The 20235-nt window shown below is 39.5% G+C and overlaps 1 protein-coding gene across 4 annotated transcripts in view; it reads left to right on the top strand.

The window, feature by feature from the left end:
- Nucleotides 1–20235, top strand: part of MEF2A (myocyte enhancer factor 2A) — a 50359-nt gene that overhangs the window by 10302 nt on the left and 19822 nt on the right. Inside the window, exons 3-6 of one of the 4 annotated variants that reach the window (XM_042824680.1) lie at nucleotides 11514–11645; nucleotides 11711–11860; nucleotides 14956–15175; nucleotides 15288–15347. In XM_042824680.1, coding sequence (XP_042680614.1) covers nucleotides 11514–11645; nucleotides 11711–11860; nucleotides 14956–15175; nucleotides 15288–15347 — 562 coding nt within the window. The remainder of the gene's footprint in view (nucleotides 1–11513; nucleotides 11646–11710; nucleotides 11861–14955; nucleotides 15176–15287; nucleotides 15348–20235) is intronic. The other 3 variants (XM_042824678.1, XM_042824677.1, XM_042824679.1) reach the window with 3 other exon arrangements.

Below are 20235 nucleotides of genomic sequence, written 5' to 3'. Positions count from 1 at the left end.
ATCTTATTTCCTTTCTTGATAGTTTTCACACTTTGCTGTATACCTGACGTGTTGATATCTAGATATGTATTTGGCACATAATTTGGGCTTCCGTATTTTGGCATTAAAAGCTAAGAATGAAGATGCTGGAAATTGAATGAGTTCCTTCAGAAGTGTTTTCCTTCGAAGTGTTTCATAAGAGAAGTTACACAGTAAATTTTTAAAAAGGAAGAGAAGAAAATGCTCTCCAGCTAGCTTCCTTGGCAAATGGAAACTGATGGCTAAGGGGGGTTAAATTTCAAAATTTACAGCCTTTTAAAAGGAAGATAGTGCTGAGAAGTGATACCTTGAATGTTGAATTACACGCGTTGTCGATTGTGGGAAGACTGACAGTGCTCGGTTAGTTTATACCACTTCCCATTCCTTCATATCTGATAGATGGAGAGCTGCCAGAAGTGGGCTAAAGTAAGTTTACCTGAAGTAAACAAAACAAAAAAAACCCCAAGGTATGGGGCAAGGAGGATGAGAAGCTGTGAATAAATGCCAGTGCTCTGAATATTGCTGTCATGTGTTGCTATTGTTTGGAGCACTTGTTTTGGTCTCCACATAACTTTGACCGCACTGTAGCAGCAACTGGTAAGCATTTAAAAGAATTAAGGAGCTTCAAAATGGTTTCAGTTGAGTGAGGAAATGGCTTGATAAACTGTTCAGGATGCTGAGGAAATGTAGGCATTATTGGACCTGATTTGCTAAACAATTATGTAAATGTAATTATACTGCATAAATAACATTTTGAATTCTTTGAGGCGGCACACAAATGCCTCTGAGACATCTTAAATCTCAAGGAGGATTTCCGTATGGTGAAGGACTAAATTACTTTTAGCTTTCCTTAAAGAGAGAAAATGCATAAAAGCTGAAGTGCTTTGGAAGAGGAATGACTGTGAAACTTGCATATATAAAAGTCTTTGTATGGTGACTTGAGTCTATTTCTCTGTAGTGGAAGCATCCACTGTAAACCTGACTTGTAAGCAGGGTATGCTTTGGGGTTTCATTTTCCACACGGGGTTCAGGAAGAAGCACATTCTTGGAAACATTTTCAATACTGCCAATGTACCAAATGCTGTGAGCGCAGGACAGAGGATAGCTGTGTTTTCTGTGCTGAGCAGACAGTTGCTGCCTACCAGCGGGTGTTGTTCTCTTGCTTTCATTGCCACCTCCCATATTTGGGAAATGAAGTTCAGCACTTAATCCCAAAAGTCTTTCTTTTTTTTTTTACTTGCTTGTTCTCAGGGTTTGTCTATCTTGCATCTGATAGACTTGTTCTGCTTTAAAAGTAAAATACTCTCTTCGTTCTTTGTTAGCTCTGCGGACGTTGCTTTGGGCATCCTGGTGAACAACACTGACATAATTAAAAAAAAATAAAATAGAAAAGACAGACTCTCAGTGACTTTAAGAAAGCTGACAGTGCTACAGAAAAGTTTTTGTTCCCAGTTAATGTCATTTTGTTTCTGGCAATTCTTTATATATTAGACATGAAGGAAGTGGGTTAGGCTTAACTTCTTACAGAAGTTTTGGCTCGCCACCAAATAACCTAAAACTCTGCTTTCCTTGTGTCTAAACCAGTGATTAAGCTTAGTTCTACAGGGTTAAAAGAAGTACATTTTGTTTCAGTCTCAATACAAAGCTAGTGTGCTTGAGCATAAATAATATATAACTAATGTGCACTGCTTACTGGATTTCCTTTTTTAAGGTCAGCGATTGAAATCTTAGGAGGTATTTTAGTATCAACTGTGAATTGCATTCTTCCTGATTTTATTTGGTTAGTATATACAGTGTAGCTTGATTGAAAATCTGAAGAGCAGCTGTGTTGAAATGGCATCTGGAAAAATTCTAAGGTGTTTTGGATGTTTGCAAATAACCTGAGAATATTCAGGGAAGTTCCAATTATGAGAGTTCTTTTTTGGTGTTGCTGTTGATGGTGTTGTTTCCCAGCTGCTTTGCAGTGTGTTAGAAGAGCATTTTTGTTTCTATAGCATACACAGGGCAGGCACACAATGCCCAGATCACACAGTGCTGCACTTGAAATGCATATCAAAGATCAGCTGTTGGTTTTGGTGTTCTGGTGACATTGTGTTAAGTGGGATTGGAGTTTCCCTCCAAGAAAACCAGCAACTTCTTACTCCTCACTGATACTGGAGTTCAAGCAGGCAATCATACAAAGATATAATTATCTTCCTTGTATTAACAAGTTCTTCAAGCTTTGCTGGTCTGATTTATTCTGCAGCCTGTGTGCTGTTGCAAGATTTGGAATTTTACACTGACAGTTAGAAGAGCATATTTTTACTTTGCGATTTTCCAACTGGGGACCATGGCATCTGTTAATCGAGAGTGAATTTGGGCAAGCTGTACTTGCAAAGTACAGATCCCAGAACATTGCATCTTCTGGAACTACAACAAGGTTAAAAACTAATCTTTCTGAAGATACTCCTGATTTCAGTGGAGAGTTAAAGTAAGCCTGGGTTTTGACTTTCAAGCTCATGAATGTAGTGGTTTGATAATGTCTTCTGCCTCTGAATTAACCACCTTGCAGAAGGGGCAGCAGAAATGCCAATGTCTTAGTCACTGGTGTTCAACAGTGTTGTAGCACTCAGAGGAAGGAGTGTGTCTGCTGTAGGACACTTCACTACCAATTTTCTTTTGGAGTTCAGTTTCTAATACACAGTGTTTTAGTGATTTTCATGTTTGGACCTTAAACTGATGTTGTTTCTGCAGTAGAGGGCTGAGAGATGCTGACTTCCAAGAAAAATTGGTCTAGGTCTTCAGTCTTTCATATAACCTCCCTGTTGCGTACCCCAGCATGTAGGTGTGATGAAGAAATTGTAGTCATGTGATGGAGATTGTGGCTTGCTCTGTCACAAAGCCAGGTGTTTTGCTAATAGCAGTGTGGCCCATCTAAGCTGTAATGTTCTCAGCTCATCTGAACAGGAGGCTTGCTATTCGTTCTTTCTTTCGTGTTCTGCTCGGTAACTTTCCTGTATCAGCTGTGCAGATACTTCATTTGTGGTGGTACAGACCTATGACCTTTTTGCATCCCTACCCCCCTTTTCAGGTTTCTGGTTTGATAATACTAAATTATCTGAAGTGTGCCAAGAGTTTGAAATGCTTTCTGTTATCCTTTCTACTTCTGAAGTTATAAGGAGAAATAGCACATGAAATGCTTGAAGTGGCAATCTGGCATTATTGCATAGACCAGTTGACTGTAAGAATCCCACTTCCATTCTTTTTATATCAATGAATTGTAATGAGAGTTAGATTTTTCTTAGCAAACCACTAAGCAAGTTTAGCAAGCAGAATAGCAAATAATATTTTTACGAAAGAATTTCTGAAAGATCATGAAGTGTGTTATGCAGCTGAGTTGTTAGATTGGACAACTTTTCATGCTCCATATGGCTTATCTGCAATGTGCTGTTGCTGGAAGGAGGCATTCAGTCCGATGCTACTGTTGCTGATTTCATGTTTTAACCATTTTATATTTATGGAAAGGTACACATGGGAGGATGTGTGTGTACGTATACATCCTGTCAGTTAGTAAGGACTGAAAACAACATTTATGTACCGTAAAATACAGGTGGGTGCTCTTTTGAACTGTCTTATGGGTAGAACTGTACTCTTACTATTGCTTTTGTTTGTTGAAAAGATTATAGAATATGTTTAATTTGTGAGTTACTGAATTGCTTCTGCTTCTTGAATATGTACGTAGGTTTGCTGTGTCCTTTGTTTTTAGTAATAAGATTGGCTTAGATGGTCAATTGATTACTCTCTAATTGAAAATTCTAGTTGAAGGTGCTTTCTGTACTTCAAGTAAAAGGAAAAACTGCTCAGTAATATATGATTTAATGATCAATTAAGTTGTATAGAAAGTGAAACAAAGACAAATGTGTCAAGTGTCAGACAGAGCTTGACTTCGTTTTCTCTGAGGAAACGGCATTGTCAGTACTGCTGGATTACTGACCATTTTAAGCCCCAAGAAATTCACTTGGGAATGAACAGTGCAGCTGCTTGTGTGGGTCACTAACTGCATTGGGAAGCCCACAGCTTACTGAAAGTTTCTCAAAAATTGTAAGTAGGAGAGCAGCACTTCCTTCATCACTACTCCCATGCATTGTATGATATTCTGAAGTGGATCTTACAGAAGATAAAACTGTTCTGCAGTAATTGCTGGTGGTTTATCTATTTAAAATAACATTTCACAGCAAAGATGGTTCAAGCTAGAAGTCTGAAAACCTTTTGTATGTGTTATTTTATATAAACGAGAGTTTGAATCCTGAGTGCCATCTTTATCATATCTTGGAGGAATTTGACAGCTAGCTTTCATGTTTGGCAAGCTAAGGATGCGTGTTAAAATTTGCCAGATACTGGAAGTGCTCCAGCATTTGAAACAAGACCCTGTCTTTTCTGAGAGTGGAATATAACAAGGACACTGATAAAAATTTCAAGTCATGAACATTCAGCATCTGTAAATGATTGAATACCTTTGCCTAAAACTGAACTTAGCAGAGCATTACCTAAAGGGCTCTCCCTCTTGTTTTATGGCCCACCATTCTGCACGTTTGTCATTTCTGCTTGTTTTTCCTTTTTAACCACAAAGTAAGTAATACTAAACGTTTTCCTAACATAACATTTGGCTAAGGAGTATAATAATTGTGGCAGAACTTATCAAGATGCGCTGTACTCACAGTTCTTATTATCTAGATATCTTTAGATATCTTTGCAAAACATCAATTATTTACTTATTTTTTTTCATCTTGTATTACTACTGCTCATTGAGCACAAGCATGGAAAGCAGTATGTAACTTAGCTCAAAGCTCTGACTTAATATACCTCAGTTAGGTTGAGGAGCCCACCAGAAAGCTTGGTGGGACCTTGTTCATTGGGAAGTTAAGCTGTCCAAGTTGCCTAGCTGTGCAAATGTCCATCATAATCTGATTTAACCTTTTATGCATTGCACTGAAGTTTTGAGAACTGGGCACTGCGTGCTCTATAGCTTTACTCTGCTGTTTTGCTTCATATGTGTACTTGTGGCTATGACTAGAATGCAAAATTCTGACTGCTAGCATAGGAAAATGCAAAGTGTCTGGCAGGGATAGTGAAAAGAAAAGCATTGGGCTGAACCTAAGCAGCCTTTTAACTCACGGGGAAGGAAAACAGCTTCATGATGACATCTGCAGATGCTTAGTAGTTAAAGTTGAGCATATTAATAGAACCTGTGGAAAATCTACAAAATCTGTAAACAGTGCATGAAATCCAGTCCGCGTTACTTAAAAAAACAGAAATTAAAGCCTACAGAAATAGCGTTGATGAGCTTCCTACACAAAACACTGTTACTAAGATGAGTTATGTGTTTTTTCTCTGGCTGCTCGCTTGCACTGCTTGTAAACTTTGGTCCTGCTGTATTTTAGACAGCAGCAGAATTTATGCATCTGATATTGCAGGGTCAAGCTTGGCATTTATGGAGCCATGTCGTTACTTGGGAGAAAAGAAACAGAAACGATGCTGCTTCTGAGACTGAAGTGACCTGCAGGAAGCTTAGAAACTATAAATAGCTTCCTGTTACTAAAAATGCTCCTCATAATAAGGGAGAAATGATGTATGTAAGGGATGAAGCGCAGTGCTATTATTCGGGGTGATAGGAGTGAAATGTTCTGTGTTATAATGGAAGAAATTCAGCCTAGTTTTTAGCATGCAACAGGGAGCAAATAACAAAGGGATCGTCGTGCTTTCATTGTGACATTTTGCTGTGTGTCAGCGCTGCAGCCATACGTGTAGTTCTCTGCTCTGTGGGAAGGGGGGTGAACTGCCTGAAAGGAATTTGCCCTTTTTTTCCTCCCGCTGATGTTTCACATAATAAGAATGAAAACTGGGTGGGAGTCCGGGGCTGTGAGTGCCGTGTTTTTCTTTTTCCTTTGTGTAGGAATATCTCAGAAAAAGGTGGGGTTTTTGAGGAGGATGTTGTTATCAGTGGTGGATTCAGACAGTGGTCTACAGCTGCCAGAAAGGCCGGGCCAGTATCGCTGCCTACTCGGTATCTCTGGTGCTCAGCCCCTGCATTGGTACACCAGCTCATTCCTGCTATGAGCACTGGCAACAAGCAAAAGTAAGTTGTAGCATGGCCGAGGAGAACTCTCCATCGTTTTAGTGCAGAAGAAAATGGCTTCCTGCAGGCTCCAGCAGAAGTCTGAGTTGGCTTAATACTTTTGTCCAGGATCGCGCACTTTCTGTGGCAGTCACTTGTTGGTGTCATTGTATCAAGTGTGCCCTCGGACATTTCAGTGATTCCATTAATCTTGGACAAATGACTGTAAAGCATGATCTCTGTAATTTTCTGCAGAGGTGGAACAGGAGGCTGATCCTAAAGGATATGCTACAGCTGAGTAGCTCAGTTATCCTTGGATCTCTCTCTTATGATTTTGTTGGTTTTTGAACCTCAGTAGGAAAGACATAAATGCAACTTGGGCTAACACTACTGGTATCTGTGTTTCATTGTTGTGAAGCTCCAGGTGTACAGTGTTGTGCCTCTGGATCTCGTGGTTATTCCCATCGCAGATGGCGGAGTTTTGCTCAGTCCCCTCTGCCCTGCAAAGGCACTGTGTGAGTGCGTGACGGTCACATTGTGAATGAGAAGCCTTTGGAATTTGATGCAGCAGCATCTTCTCTCTCTCTGCTATTGCATGGCAGCTCTCCGGAGCATCAGGACACTGTTCAGTTGGTTATCCTTTGATAACCATGGTGTACATGCTTGCTAAGGCAGCAGTAATATTTAGAAGTGCTAGTGGTGTCTCTTCCATTACTTCATGCCTAAGGAATACTTACACTTGGATTTTTTTTTTTTATTTTTTTTTTAAGTGTTTATTCCAACTTTGTACTGCCTCACATCTTTTCCAAGCCCAGTCTGGAACAGCAGAAACAGAGCTAGCCACTGTTTTTATCTGGAAGGGTTGCCTTTTCTAAAGGAAATAAAATCTTTTTCATTTCAGTCTTAGTAAAATTTTGGAAATGTTTTTTCTCATGCTTTCAGATGAAACCAAAAAAAACAACCCAGCACCAGTAGAAATTGCAGAAATTGAGCTTTTATCTTGATTCGGAGCAGTGGTGGTAGCAACAACCTTTTCCCAACTTGTATATAACATCAGTAGGCTATGAGAACCAAACAGCGAGGACTTTGAATGAGCTAACATTCCTGCTTCATAATGCACTTTACATTTCATGTCCTCCTACTTTTGCCTTTTAAGGCAAAAAAATATTATTTCCTGAGGTTACAGTGAACACAAGCAAGTCCTCTACAGTTGTGCCAAGGGAGCTGGTGAGGAGCCCAGATGACTGCTATCAGCATTCTTGCCCTTTTAACCATGTGAGAGCACAAAACAAGCTGCTTGTGCTTTTTAACCATTAGCAACACATCCTTCCAGAGTTGGAAGGAAGGACACAAAGCCTGTTATCTTTCCTGCAGAGGAGGACGGTTGGATGTTGTCATTTAGCTCTGCCTCGGGTAGCAGTAATCTGTACCTGGCAGTTCTGTTTCTGCTTTCCAGAACTGCTGATGACCAGTATTTTGAGCCAGTGTAAGTTTGTGTGACAGAAGATAGTTACACTGTGCTGGTTTAATATCATCCTTGCTTCCTCATGGGTCACACCATACATAGCTATCGTATTTCTGTTCCCTTTGCACTAGCAATTAAAGTAGAATGTGTCGAATTGCAGAGAGAAACTAATTATTTGTCACTTGTTTTGTGAGAAGGTCTCCTGTTCTTTAGATGCTTCTTGCACAGGCAAAATGCAGTGCAATTAAAATGACTGTGCAATGTGTAGGGAAGGTCAGGAGAACAGTGTGCTGTGTGCTTGAGTAGTACTTCAGTCCTCCATAACTAGCCCAGCCTTTCTCATACAGCATTTACCAAGCTCTGCCGTTCAATAAACAAACCAAAACATATATTGATATAAAATAATAATTTTGTTTATCTCAGTCTTACACAGTGCCACGAAAAGAGTCTAAAGCTTCTGGGCCATTCTGCAGTATGTGAGTTACCACAGCTGCCAGGAGCGTTTGTGTAGTGACTTCACACGTAGCAGCGACGTCGCTTGGTTCTTTTTAAAAGGATTTCATACCTGCTGTGGTTCCTCTCAGCACTTGCTTTAGTGATTTTCTGAGAAAAATCAATTCTTTCCTCAGTTAGCTCATCGGGTCTAACATCAAAGCTGCAGAGTGTCAGTCACTGAGGACACAGTGCAGCACATTGGCAAACATGCTGGAACAATTGCCAGTAGTTTTGGATAAGTCTTAGAGGAAGTGGAAAGTAATACAGATTAACTCCAAAAGCTACACATTGCCTTAAATCATCTGGAAAATAAGACTTAACACAAGAAGGCAATTGGAGTGAGCATTGAATAGCAAAACTTGGAAGTCAGTGTTCTTTTTTCCCTCTAGTAAGAAAGTTTGTTCTGTATTAGCCTCAACTGCAAGAACTCTTTTTTTTTTTTTTTTTTTTTTTGACTACAAAAATGTTTGTGTATCATGGCAGAAAAATTAAACTGTTAGAGGAATTTCTTTCATCTTCAGAGTTTGTGAAATTTGGATCTTTATTTGTCTCGGAAATGACGCAGAATCATAGAATGGTTGGGTTGGAAGGGACTGTAAGGATCACCCAGCCATCCCCATCATGAGCTGGCTGCCCTCATCAGCTCAGGCTGTTCAGGGCCCCATCCAGCCGAGCCTTGGGTACCTCCAGGGATGGAGCACACACAGCTATCTGGGCAGCAGTGCCAGCGCCTCACCCCCCTCTGAGTAATGAATTTCCACCTGACCTCTAACCTAAATCTCCGTTCTTTTAGTTTAAAGCCATTCCCCCTTGTGTCCCATTGCTTAACAAAGCATCGATAAACAAAGCTCCTTCAAGTGCTGGAAGGACAAAGGTACGCCGAGTTATTTACAGTCATCGGAGAAACGACAGAAGGTAGCTATAGCTGTAAGATCCACGAAGGGTGAGGTTAGCCCTCGGAGTGGAATTCAGCTCTGTCCCATGGTCCTGTTCCCAGCAGCCGTCCCTGTGCTCTGTGGGCAGGGCCCCTTATCGCGCCGCGCTGTGCTGCGTAGGCTTCGCCTGACTCTGTGAACAGCTGACAGCATTCCTCTTGTTAGTACAGCCGCGAAGCAGGAAGGTTTCACCGTTCTGTTATGGCGCAGTGATAAAGAAGCAGTCTTTTTATGGTTAGGTCCTCAAAGTGACAGTGCGTGTTTCAGCGATAAAGAGACAGAGCTCGGGATATCAGACCCAGACATATTATCTGTAACAGCACACCGTGCCTTAAATCCTTCCACAATGACAGGAACCCCATCTGGAGTGAAGGTTTCCAGAATCTTAACCGGGAGATACTGAGCATTTTCCTTCCTCATGAGTCAAACGGAGTTAACCCCATTGTTATCGAAAATAAAAATAGCTGCTGGCCCAGAGGAAGGATGCCTTTCTGTATTTTCTGAGCCCATTCCTTTGTATTGGAGCTGTGAGCATATCATCAGGCCCATCCCTGAGGATGAGTCTAAGCGTTATACTCACATTTTCACTTAGTTGTTTTATAAAAAGGGGTGTTAATGAAAGTCCCATGCTGCAATACTTAAAGTTGCACTAACCTCTTAGGAACTAGACAGAAGTTCAGCACTGTCTGCTGTGCATTTCTTGCAAATTCTTTCTATAAAATACCTAAACACAGCTTCTAAATGTCTTGCACACTGTGCTGAGCACCCTGTTAAGTACCTATTTGGGTTCTATTTCAAGCATTCCGTGGGTTGCAGGGGTTAAGCACAATGCAGATTACACAGTGTCAACATTTTCCCTACTGATATCAAAGTGTAGAGAACTGGCAGCCTGACTTGTCAGGAAGGACTGGGAGGGATAGCGGGCTCCGACCTTGAGCAGCCGGCCCTTGTATGGCCACATCCATATCCGTGCCCAGCGGATTGGCTGGCGGGGTGGGATCAGGGCGCAAGCGGGGCTGGAGGGAGCTCCACCTGTTCCCCATGTGCTGCTTCAGTGGTGGCATTTTTGTGGGAGTTCCAGGGACGGCGTGGGATACCGGGAGCCGGCTGAGAAACCCGAGAGGGGAATTATAGCTTGTGGTGACCTGTGATATTAAAGAATTTCAGAGAGCGCAATTGGATTTTAGTGCTGCTTAGAAGCTGAAGTAGAAGTAGGGAGTGTTTTGCACATGTATAAATAGTAAGAGAGTTTTGTGCAATTTTTATTGTGCTAGATAGTGCTTGAATAAAAAATGAATGCCTTAAACTAACCTTTTTTAAACACGTCATGTTCAGTATGCTATGGAAGCGTAGCTTCTACCCGAAAGTGAATTTCTTTCTGTTGCTGAGAATGTCGACATGTGGATTTCAGTTTTTTTAGGGTCTTTGGGTGTAAAGTTAATAAAACTTGTATGCCTTGTCAGCAAAAGAAAGCACCACCTCTCTGCCCCTATGGTCCCACTGTTGGCTCATGTAGACCTGTTGAAAAATGTGTATTGCTTTCCTCTTGTAACCTGTCTTTAAAACATTTATGATTTTTCTGTGGGTAGCATTTTAAATTGTAGTTTGTTAGAAATGAGAACTTGTAATGAGGATTTTGATTGTGAAGTAGATGAAAAAGAGAAAAAAAAGGACTGCAAACATGTCAAATGGATCTTTGAATTGTTTGCTTGCAAGAGCTGCAGGTTCACATCCTTCCTCAGCAGCTTATTCGTAGTGCCTGCATTGTAGACATGCTCTGTTTCTGGGGGATGTTGATGCAAGAGTTCCACCAGCAAACAGGAAGTACCCCACAAAGCAGTCACATCAAGTTAGAGTAAAGGAGTCTGAAAAAGCTTATATTTAGCAAACTAAGTCATGTTACAGAGGGATTATGTCATTTCTTTTTATACTTTTTGCACTTCTTGTTACCATGCAGGATGACTGCAGTGCAGGAAAATCCTGCCTTTGTAAGCCAGTGAGACCAAGTGTTACATATATTCATGAAATGCAGTAGCTACATTCAGATGAGAACTGTTAGTCGTTGTATCGCTCGACTTCAAGCCATATGCTTTTAAAAATATAAGGGATGCTGAAATCAATTTATTAAAGATCCAATAAAGACTAAGATGTTTTTTAATTACCGGTGAGGACATTAACTCCTTTGCCATAGGCTGACTGTTGAAGGTCTGTCAGGCAACTGTCCCCTATCTGCCGGTGTCTGAAACCAGTTTGGTGTAGAGCACTGGAGAGATGGAATGATTTTAGGTTCAAACTGCCCATGAGATGGCCCCTTGGGAGTCTATGCCTCTGACTGAACCTTTTCTGTTGGTGTACTATGCCACTATTTTGAAAGACTTAGCTTGTCTATTGATTTTTGTCTGTGAAAATTTCTTGTAGTTTCAGTGGCTCTGAATGATTCGGTAGTATACAAAAGATCTTGGCAAGTTAGTATGATCTGTATGTGAATTTTCCAATTGTATTTCAGACCTTAAGAAAGAAAGGCCTTAATGGTTGTGAGAGCCCTGATGCTGACGATTACTTTGAGCACAGTCCACTATCGGAGGACAGATTCAGCAAACTAAATGAAGATAGTGATTTTATTTTCAAGCGAGGCCCTGTAAGTACTTTTATTTTATCTCTACTTTTTATTTGTTGATCCTTTTTATTAACTTCATTATTTAGGCTCTGAACAAGAAGGAACACAGAGGGTGCGACAGCCCGGACCCTGACACTTCATATGTGCTCACGCCACATACAGAAGAAAAATATAAAAAAATAAATGAAGAGTTTGATAATATGATGCGGAATCATAAAATCGCAGTGAGTACTAAAGTATGGTTTGTGCTTCTATTACATGCATGAGAGTTTTCACAGGTGTTGCTTACCGCTGTAAAGACAAGAGGCTGTATTGGTTTGGAAAGGGAAATGTGTGTTTTCATGAGGTAAAATAAGGTATCGATACCCGCTCTTGATAATTACATTTTTTTCATAAGGGGTAGGAAAGAAAGAAATTGTGTCTCCAGCTTCTCAATTATGCACACAGATTTTTTCATGCTGTGTGGATGTGAAGTAACGTTTCTAAATTTCAGGACCTTAGCTTCCTTGCCTAAAATATTCTAAAAAGACAGATTTCATTATGGGATATAAAAATCTTACAGTCCTTCTTCTATCTGATAAAGATTTTACAATATGTTACAATTAGAGTTGGCCCTTTCTATTACCAAATCAATTGACTCAATTGACTTTATTTTCCTGAAGGCAAGATTTAGGCATTTAGATGTTTCAAAATGACAGTGGGATCCTCAGAAAGATTGATATCTTGTTGAAGGCACGTTCAGCCAGAGAACATGGACACCAGAAGAGCTTTTGAAAATTTTGTAATGAGCATCTAACTCAAATATTTATCACTTGCTGTAAGTCACTAAATTGCTTTAGGAAGATATTGTCACCAATCCCATAGTGCGATCAGAGCATCGTTTCCATTTTAATATTATATAATTAAAAAATGAGCCCCATGTGTTTACAGGGCAGGTTTGTCCATGTTCTCATGAGTTTTGTATGTGCTCTTTAATTTATGAGTGCAAGGTGAAAAGATTCAGTGGAGTACTCTTAGATGAGAATTATTGGGCTCTAGAACTGAAGAACTTTGGGGTTAACAGTAACGGAAATTTTGCATGATCTTCTCAGAGGTGTGATGCTTAGTTTCCACCTACAAGAGCAGTTAGCATTGAGTGTTACAGGTGGAGTATCTTCTGAGAAAAGTCATGGGGCTCTGCCACGATCTTTGCATTTTTTAACATTGTCTAGTTGTAGCAATTAAAATAAATGGACTGAGTAGGTTAATCAGCATAGATCCTGGCGTAAATGAAGAGTGTGTCCCCACAGGACTGCTAATAGTGAAAATGATTTAATTGATCACAGCAATAGAACCATCTCTGGGAAAAGAACAGCAAACTGGCAATCTGACACCCAGAATCCATTCTTCTTGCAAATTCTTTATGCTTGAATGTAGCCAGTGTCTTTTATTCCTTCTTTGTTTTGATGTTTTTGCTACCTGTGTTTCTGTATTGAAACATCTTTAGGCCTCATCTATTAGTATGATACGGTTAAATTGCTCTCCGTTGATGTTTTGTGGTCTTCCTGAGCGACTTAAGTTTTCTGTGTGGGCATCAATGTAAATAAAAAGGGAACGTTAATTTTTAGCTCTGTAGTTCTGCATTTATAGTTTAAATTATACCTGTTGTGGTTTTGTTTCCAGTACTTCTGGATCTTGGATAAGAATGTAGCTTCTTTTATTCTAGTGCCCTTATTACTGTTGAAAGATAGAAATGAGGCAGAGTGAAGAATTCAGTCAAAACCAAATGCATACCATAGATGGACAGATGCTGTTGTCCATCTGCATTGTAAGGAGTGGGGGAAGCTGTCATTCATAGATTCTATATTGAGAAACCTATGGAAAAAATGTTCAAAAATGTTCTTACTGTTAACTTCTAAGCATTGTTTTAAGCACACTTCAGCTATTTCAAGTTTAGTTTGAGTTAATGGAAAGCATGCTATTTAAAAGCATCCTTTTTTAATAGATAATAAACAGTTTCTTGAAGTAGTTTCCCGTGAAGACAAGTATCAGTGCAGCTTGTCGTTACTTAGATGCTGTGAATGATTTGCATTACATTGCTGTGCTTCGTTACTTCTTGCTTCCATCTGTGCCAAAAAATGATAATTATTCTGAGGAATGCTTCAGCATGGAAGCTGTCATTAGTTCTCACTAGTAAGAGGTTTTGCTTTTTGCATAAAATGTATTATGGTCTGTACATCAGTGTAGAATTACTGTTGTATTTCAGATGATATCAAATTATCATTTAGAAGTGTCATTCTGTGTAAATTTTAAGCTGCATATGACAAAGTACATCTCTTAAATATACTTGCTAGGTCATGAGCGTGTGTCATCTTCAGCTGACCTCTAAACTGCCACCTCTGTCAACAAATTCTACTGAATTTTTATTCTTAAGCTGTACCTGTCATAGATTTGTTGCAGTTACTCTGAGAGTTGTGAAGGAAAATAGTCCCTTTTGTTTCAGAAACGCAACACTGTCAAAGGATAGGAATGAGACAAAGGCCAAACAAGTTAGTCATAACCAAATGAGCGCCATAGATGGGCAGGCATTTAAACTTTTGAGTCAAATAGTTGTTGAATAACAAACATATATATACTGTGGAATAATAGTTGCCTTTTGAATAGTGCTGTGAGAATTGGAATCAAATTAAAAATAAAAAGGGAAAAACATTTACACAACAAGAAAATGGAGTGGTTATGCAAGCAGAGTTTTGCAGAACACGTCTCAGAAAACGACAGTCAAAGTTGGTTAAATTCAAATTACTGGAGTTTGTAAATTTATGAACTTATGAATTTTTGGCGTGTTGAAAAAAGGTTTTAGAATTTAGAAGCAATATTTTGGCAAGATTGTTGGTAGAAAATGTTATTACTAATTGATTCTTTTTTTTCTTATAACTTTTTACAGTGTGCATGTTTATGCTTACATTTTGAAGATGTAACAGTTTGTCGATTCATCAACATATTTATCTTGTTATGGCTTTGTAATAATCCAAATTAACTGGTGAATTTATTGTATTTCTGAGCTATATGAATATCTTCAGGTTTTTGTATGTTAATTTCCTCTCAGTGTTTTGATAAGTTTATGAGTAATTCTTCTGGAACTGTATTTTTGATGTATTATAATTCAACACCAGACTGCAACAAATGGATGTTTTCAGATTGTATGATTAATGAATTAGAGTTTCAAAACTAACATAATTAACTCTTATAATTGTTGGCAAACTTGTAATGTGTATTTTTTATAATGTGCTGTGTTTGTGAATATAGTGAATGCTAATCTTGTCTCGTGTGTTCTTTGCTTTCTTTCCTCCAGCCCGGCTTGCCTGCTCAGAACTTCTCCATGTCGGTTACAGTTCCAGTGTCCAACCCCAACACTTTAACCTACAGTAACCCAGGGAGTTCCCTCGTATCCCCATCACTGGCAGCCAGCTCATCATTAACAGACACGACCATGCTCTCCCCACCTCAGACCACCCTGCATCGGAACGTATCACCTGGGGCCCCGCAGAGACCACCAAGTACTGGCAATGCTGGTAGGATTTCAGTACCTTTGTGCTTTCCCTTTTTCACCCTTCTTTATATTTTTACTAACAAACAAACAAACAAAACAACCCACAATTTTTTTTTTCCAATGTTTTTTTTTAGGTGGAATGCTGGGGACAACTGACCTCACAGTGCCAAATGGAGCTGGTACCAGTCCAGTTGGTAAGTGTGGTATCGTGTTTGTGCTGAAAAATAGTAGCGTGGTTTCAGTTTGCACACTTATTCAGAAGCAGTTTTTTCATTTTGATTCCATTTGGTTAAGGAAAAGCAAAGGACGTAGTTATTAAATTGCCTTGTAATTAGTGAGTTTTGTAATTTTTTTTATCAGACCTTTAACCCTCATTTTAACCCTCATGCTTTTTCTACTTCAGTGATAATTCACATGTTTTTACTGCAGTTGTTTTTAGTTGTTTGCTGCTCTTGCTTTTTTTTTTTTCCCTACCAGTGGGATTACAGCATGCTTGAGAGTTATTTCCCCCCCCCCCCCGCTTTTTTTTTTTCCTTTATTTAAAATTCTCTGTGCTTACTAAACTAGCTGTGCTCTGAAGATCTAGGTGCTTGATGCTGGTTCTGGTGCCTATCAAAATGACGAAAATTAGGACTATGTTGTTTGTATTGCTATGTATATCTTGCTAATTATTTTCTAGCTGTTGGACAAAAACAGCTTGGAAAACAATAGCAAGGTTCAGTTTTAATTTTGGAAGATGATCAGCATTTCTTTCAAATATGAATTAGAGACCTTGCCAAATAATCAAATTCACAGTATTTTTTGGTCTTCAGTAAATTGATATAATAGCGTTTTTTCAGGTAAATAAATCTTTGTCTTGCGTAGACAAAATTTAATACTCTGATAGTGATCAGGCAGCCACTGAATTTTACAGATAAACAGAATGAATGATAGCTCACCCACCTTCTTCATATTGCTTCCACTCCTTGAGATGTCTTGGTAACTGAGAGCCAATTTTGGAAGCACTTATAGCTGTCTTCGATAAATGTTCATGGCAAGAAATGAGAGGAGCATCTCTTGACCTTCCAGTATTTGCCCACTGGTTACTTAACGTGGCACTTGAGAAAAAGTTCTTTGAAGATAAACTCAGTTGATAGGATTTATAAATAAAAAAGCTGCAACTACATGCTGAAAGCATGGGATTGACTTTCCATTCTTTCTCCATTCTTTGGCTATATGCAGCAAATAAATATTTAAGTATGGCTTCCATTGAGTAACATTTTAACGGTAGGAAAAAACAATTATTTTTAGAAGCTGTGGAGGTCACACGTTGATTTCTGTAGTGTTTCTGGGAGCATAGGAAGTTCTGCACCAATATGTGAAGGAACGTCTTTACAGTGAGGGTGACGGAGCACTGGCACAGGCTGCCCAGGGCAGTTGTGGTGTCTCCTTCTCTGGAGATATTCAAGACCTACCTGGACACTTAACCTGTGCAGCTGCTGGAGGGGACCTGCTTTGTAGGAAGGCTTGACTTGATGGTCTCTGAAGGTCCTTTCCAGCCCCTACAATTCTGTGACTCTCTAGTCAGAGGAAGTTTATTATCAAGACACTGCAGTAATCTTTTCCAAAATCAAGCTTTAGTGACAGTGGCTGCAGGTTTAAGACTCCTGTTAATAAGAAAATAAGACAGTTATCTACAGCACTTGCTATGGGGTATTAAACGAGGGAAATACCAATTTTCAGTAGCTTGGTGAACATATTTAATGCAGTAGAAATGCTTTCCTTCTTGCATTTATTAATAGTTTATGTGAAAAGTCAAAATGCATCATTTATCTCTTGCTTTCCAGAACATCACACCCAAAATGTTACACACATACCCACTCATTTCTAGAAAGATTTTCATTTAAATAGGAGTTGTGGCTATATAAGAACAGTGGAAAATCTGTAAGAAGTACCTCTAGCAAAAAGCAGATACCTCGTTAGTACCACAGTACTGAATTACAGGGTCTGTAAAGTTGTTAGAGCTCCACAGTCCACTAGAATGTGGCAGGACTTCCTTCAGATACTGTCAGGTGCACAGTAACCTTCTCAGTTGCATAAACAAAATTGAGTTGCAAACAAAATTGAGATGCATGCATAAATAGACTGAGCCTTGGCTGCTGCTTATTAAGAGTATACTTCAAGTTAATATCTGCATAAAACAGTGGTTCTAGTTTGTTGTTATATTTACTGTAGAATTCACTTTAAACAAAATGCATTTCTTTTTTTTTCTTTTTTCTTTTTTCTTTTTTTTAATTTATTCATTCTTGCCAAGAGTGGAGAATTCTGGTATAGATAGAGCTGTGAAAGGTCGTGTTAATTTTTCGTCTCTCTGTAGAGATGCCAGAGATCAAGGTGTGGGACTCACAGTATCCACATTTCCTGATATTCTCTGCAAACAGTTGCACCAGGTGATCTTGGAGGTCTTTCCAACCTCAGCGATTTGATGATTGAAACAAAGGGAAAAGCAGCTCTGAGTCTCCGTTAGGAAGTTTTGAGCATTGATTATGCTCTCTTTTAATTGAAAGATGCTTACACATTTATGTCTCTGAGTGAAAAACAAGTAGAGGTTATCTTGGGAAGTAGTTCATGGTAAAATCTTGCATAAAATGGCTCATTTAATTCACATGAGGAACTTTTTTTTCCCTCATATCCTATGCATCTTGATTAGAATAGATGATTTACTTTAACAGTCAATCTGCCAACAACAGTTCTTCTGTGGAAAGGAACTTTTTCTGATGAATAAAAATATCTGTGTGTTGTAGCGAAGATTGGTAGGTGGCTTTTTATGGATAGAACAGAAAATTTTGTGATCGTTTTGCATGCAGCTGTCATAACTCTGAGAAATCTATTTTACATTTTTTGAGCTTTTTTTTAAGTTAACCCATCATGTGAAAACTTCAGCAGATCCTTTTCACTTAGCAAGTTTTGAGAGAAGGAAAAAGATCCTACATTTTGAGTCTTTGCTTTTGAGCAAAGATTTTTGTTGTTAATTAAATGTTGTGCAGCTAGAATTTTTATGATGGTATTGCCAGTAGCCAGCACTAACCCTGTTCAGTTTATGACGGACATCTAATATGCTTCAGGACTCCTGGATCCCCAGGATGTGTACAGTTTGCTGTTTGTTATCAGTGTTATCACAGTTTGAACGCATGCTGCATGTCTGTATCCTTCTTCTCAAAAGTCCGTGGTTTCTGTTAGCCAAAGTATATTGTCACTTGCTCTGAATGTCCAAATGTGGGGAGAAATTCTTTGGTCTAAAACTGAAAGGACACTTGATGAACAGATCACCTTCATGTTTATCATAAGGTTGTCTACCTTACTATGTTCCAGAAGATTTGATGGTATTTGCCAGCAAAGTTCAGTGCTATTGAATTTGCCCTATTCTTAATGACTGTAAGAATTTGGAAAACCTTAGAAGAAGTACCAGCGTTAGCCCTTTTCTACTTTCTGCTCCCACACCTTTCTTGTGAGGCATTGAGCTATAACCATGCAAAATACCAGAGTGGCCCGTTAGGACTGTGGCCTTCATTGCCTGGGCTGCATGCCAAAGTAACCCTGATACCTTTGAACTATGGTGAGCTCCCAAAGAACTTCTCAGTAATGGGTGTTTCTGAAGGAGCTGTTGGAACTGGAGAGTTTTTATAATGCAGGGACATGATATCTTTTTACAAGTATCTTTGTCAGTGAAGTAGCCCTTCCAGTCAGTAATGAACCCAGTTCATCTGGGAAATTATCTTGCCTTTTACAATTCTGTCATCAGAAAGAATGGGTAAGAGAGAGTTATCCTGAGTACTGACTTTCTCCTCTTCATTCCGGATCTATCTTATGCCATGTCCTCACTGATCTTCAGATTCTGAGCATACGAAGTAACTTTGGGTGTATTGGATTTCTTTGGACTAGAGCTGAAGAATATAATTGCCTGAACAGCTGTGTCTTGTGAGCTACTGGATCCCTACTGAGAGCCAGCCTAAGATCATGTGTCGTCTTTGATCATGGTGTCATGACACCAGGAAGGATTATGCAGAGGTGCATTGACAGTTTGCTTACACCTATGAACTGCCTTGCAGTTCAGGAGGGGATCAAGACAGGGAAGTGTGAAAGGCCACGCCAGCAAAATGGTTCACTTTAACTCGAGGGCTTGTCTGACTGGGACACCATTTCTATGTGTTTGAGGATAAAACAGTCAGACTGACCTTTCACAAGTCTGTTAAGTCAACTGACTTATGCTGCAGTTCTTAAGCACGCACCAAAAGGCATCAATAATAAAACAGCTTCCTGTGCATACATTTCTCTTCATGTTTTGCTTACTAAATGAAAGAGCACCCAATGAGAAGTATACAACTAACTCTGAAAAAAACCCTTGCAGTGGTTTTGCTTTAAATTGGATTGGTACTATCAATCTTTTCCTTAAGGAATCGTGTTCTTCTTCCTCTACCTAACACCCAGATTCACCAATTTATGTGAAGACTGCTCCAAAATTAATGCTTCCTGTTTGTCAGAGAAAGATGTTGGTGGGATGGCAGAGGAGCTGTGTGACAAAATGGAATCTGACATGGAAGAGGGATGAAGCAAAAGGATGGAATTGAATTCTTCCATGAGGAAAAATGGCACCCATTGACATTCATCAGCACTTGCTGAGAATTTGTGGAGACCAAACAGTGTCTGTAGCGCAGAGAAGTGGTGGGTGGTGCCTTTCAGCAGTGGCAACAGCAGCACTGGGTCTCCTCCACTGGTGCACATTTTTATGAGCATGGTATGCAGGCTGTTGTTCATTGCTGGTGATAATGCACAGCTGTGATGGTGACTGTGTTGAAAAATAGCATTTTGTAGCTGAGAATTAGCTCTATTGTGTAGTGTTATTGCATTCTTTGTGTCTGTTGTTGTTTCCATGGAAGTAACTAGGAGGCATTACTTTTGGAGCAACCTACATATCATATGTGCCAGATAAACAGCACAGCACTGCTTTGCCCAAGGAAAATAGCTGTAAACCTTGAGCACATTACTACTTTATCTGCGGCACATCCTCTTCGTGTGACAGGCAGTATCTGTCAGAGGTGGTCT

This window comes from Centrocercus urophasianus, unplaced genomic scaffold (genome assembly GCF_019232065.1).
Source record: "Centrocercus urophasianus isolate 14NV4802_14NV808 unplaced genomic scaffold, USGS_Curo_1.0 seq_23, whole genome shotgun sequence".
Lineage (NCBI taxonomy): Eukaryota > Metazoa > Chordata > Aves > Galliformes > Phasianidae > Centrocercus > Centrocercus urophasianus.
The sequence above is the reverse complement of the archived record's forward strand: the minus strand, read 5'-3'. Positions and strand labels throughout refer to the sequence as shown.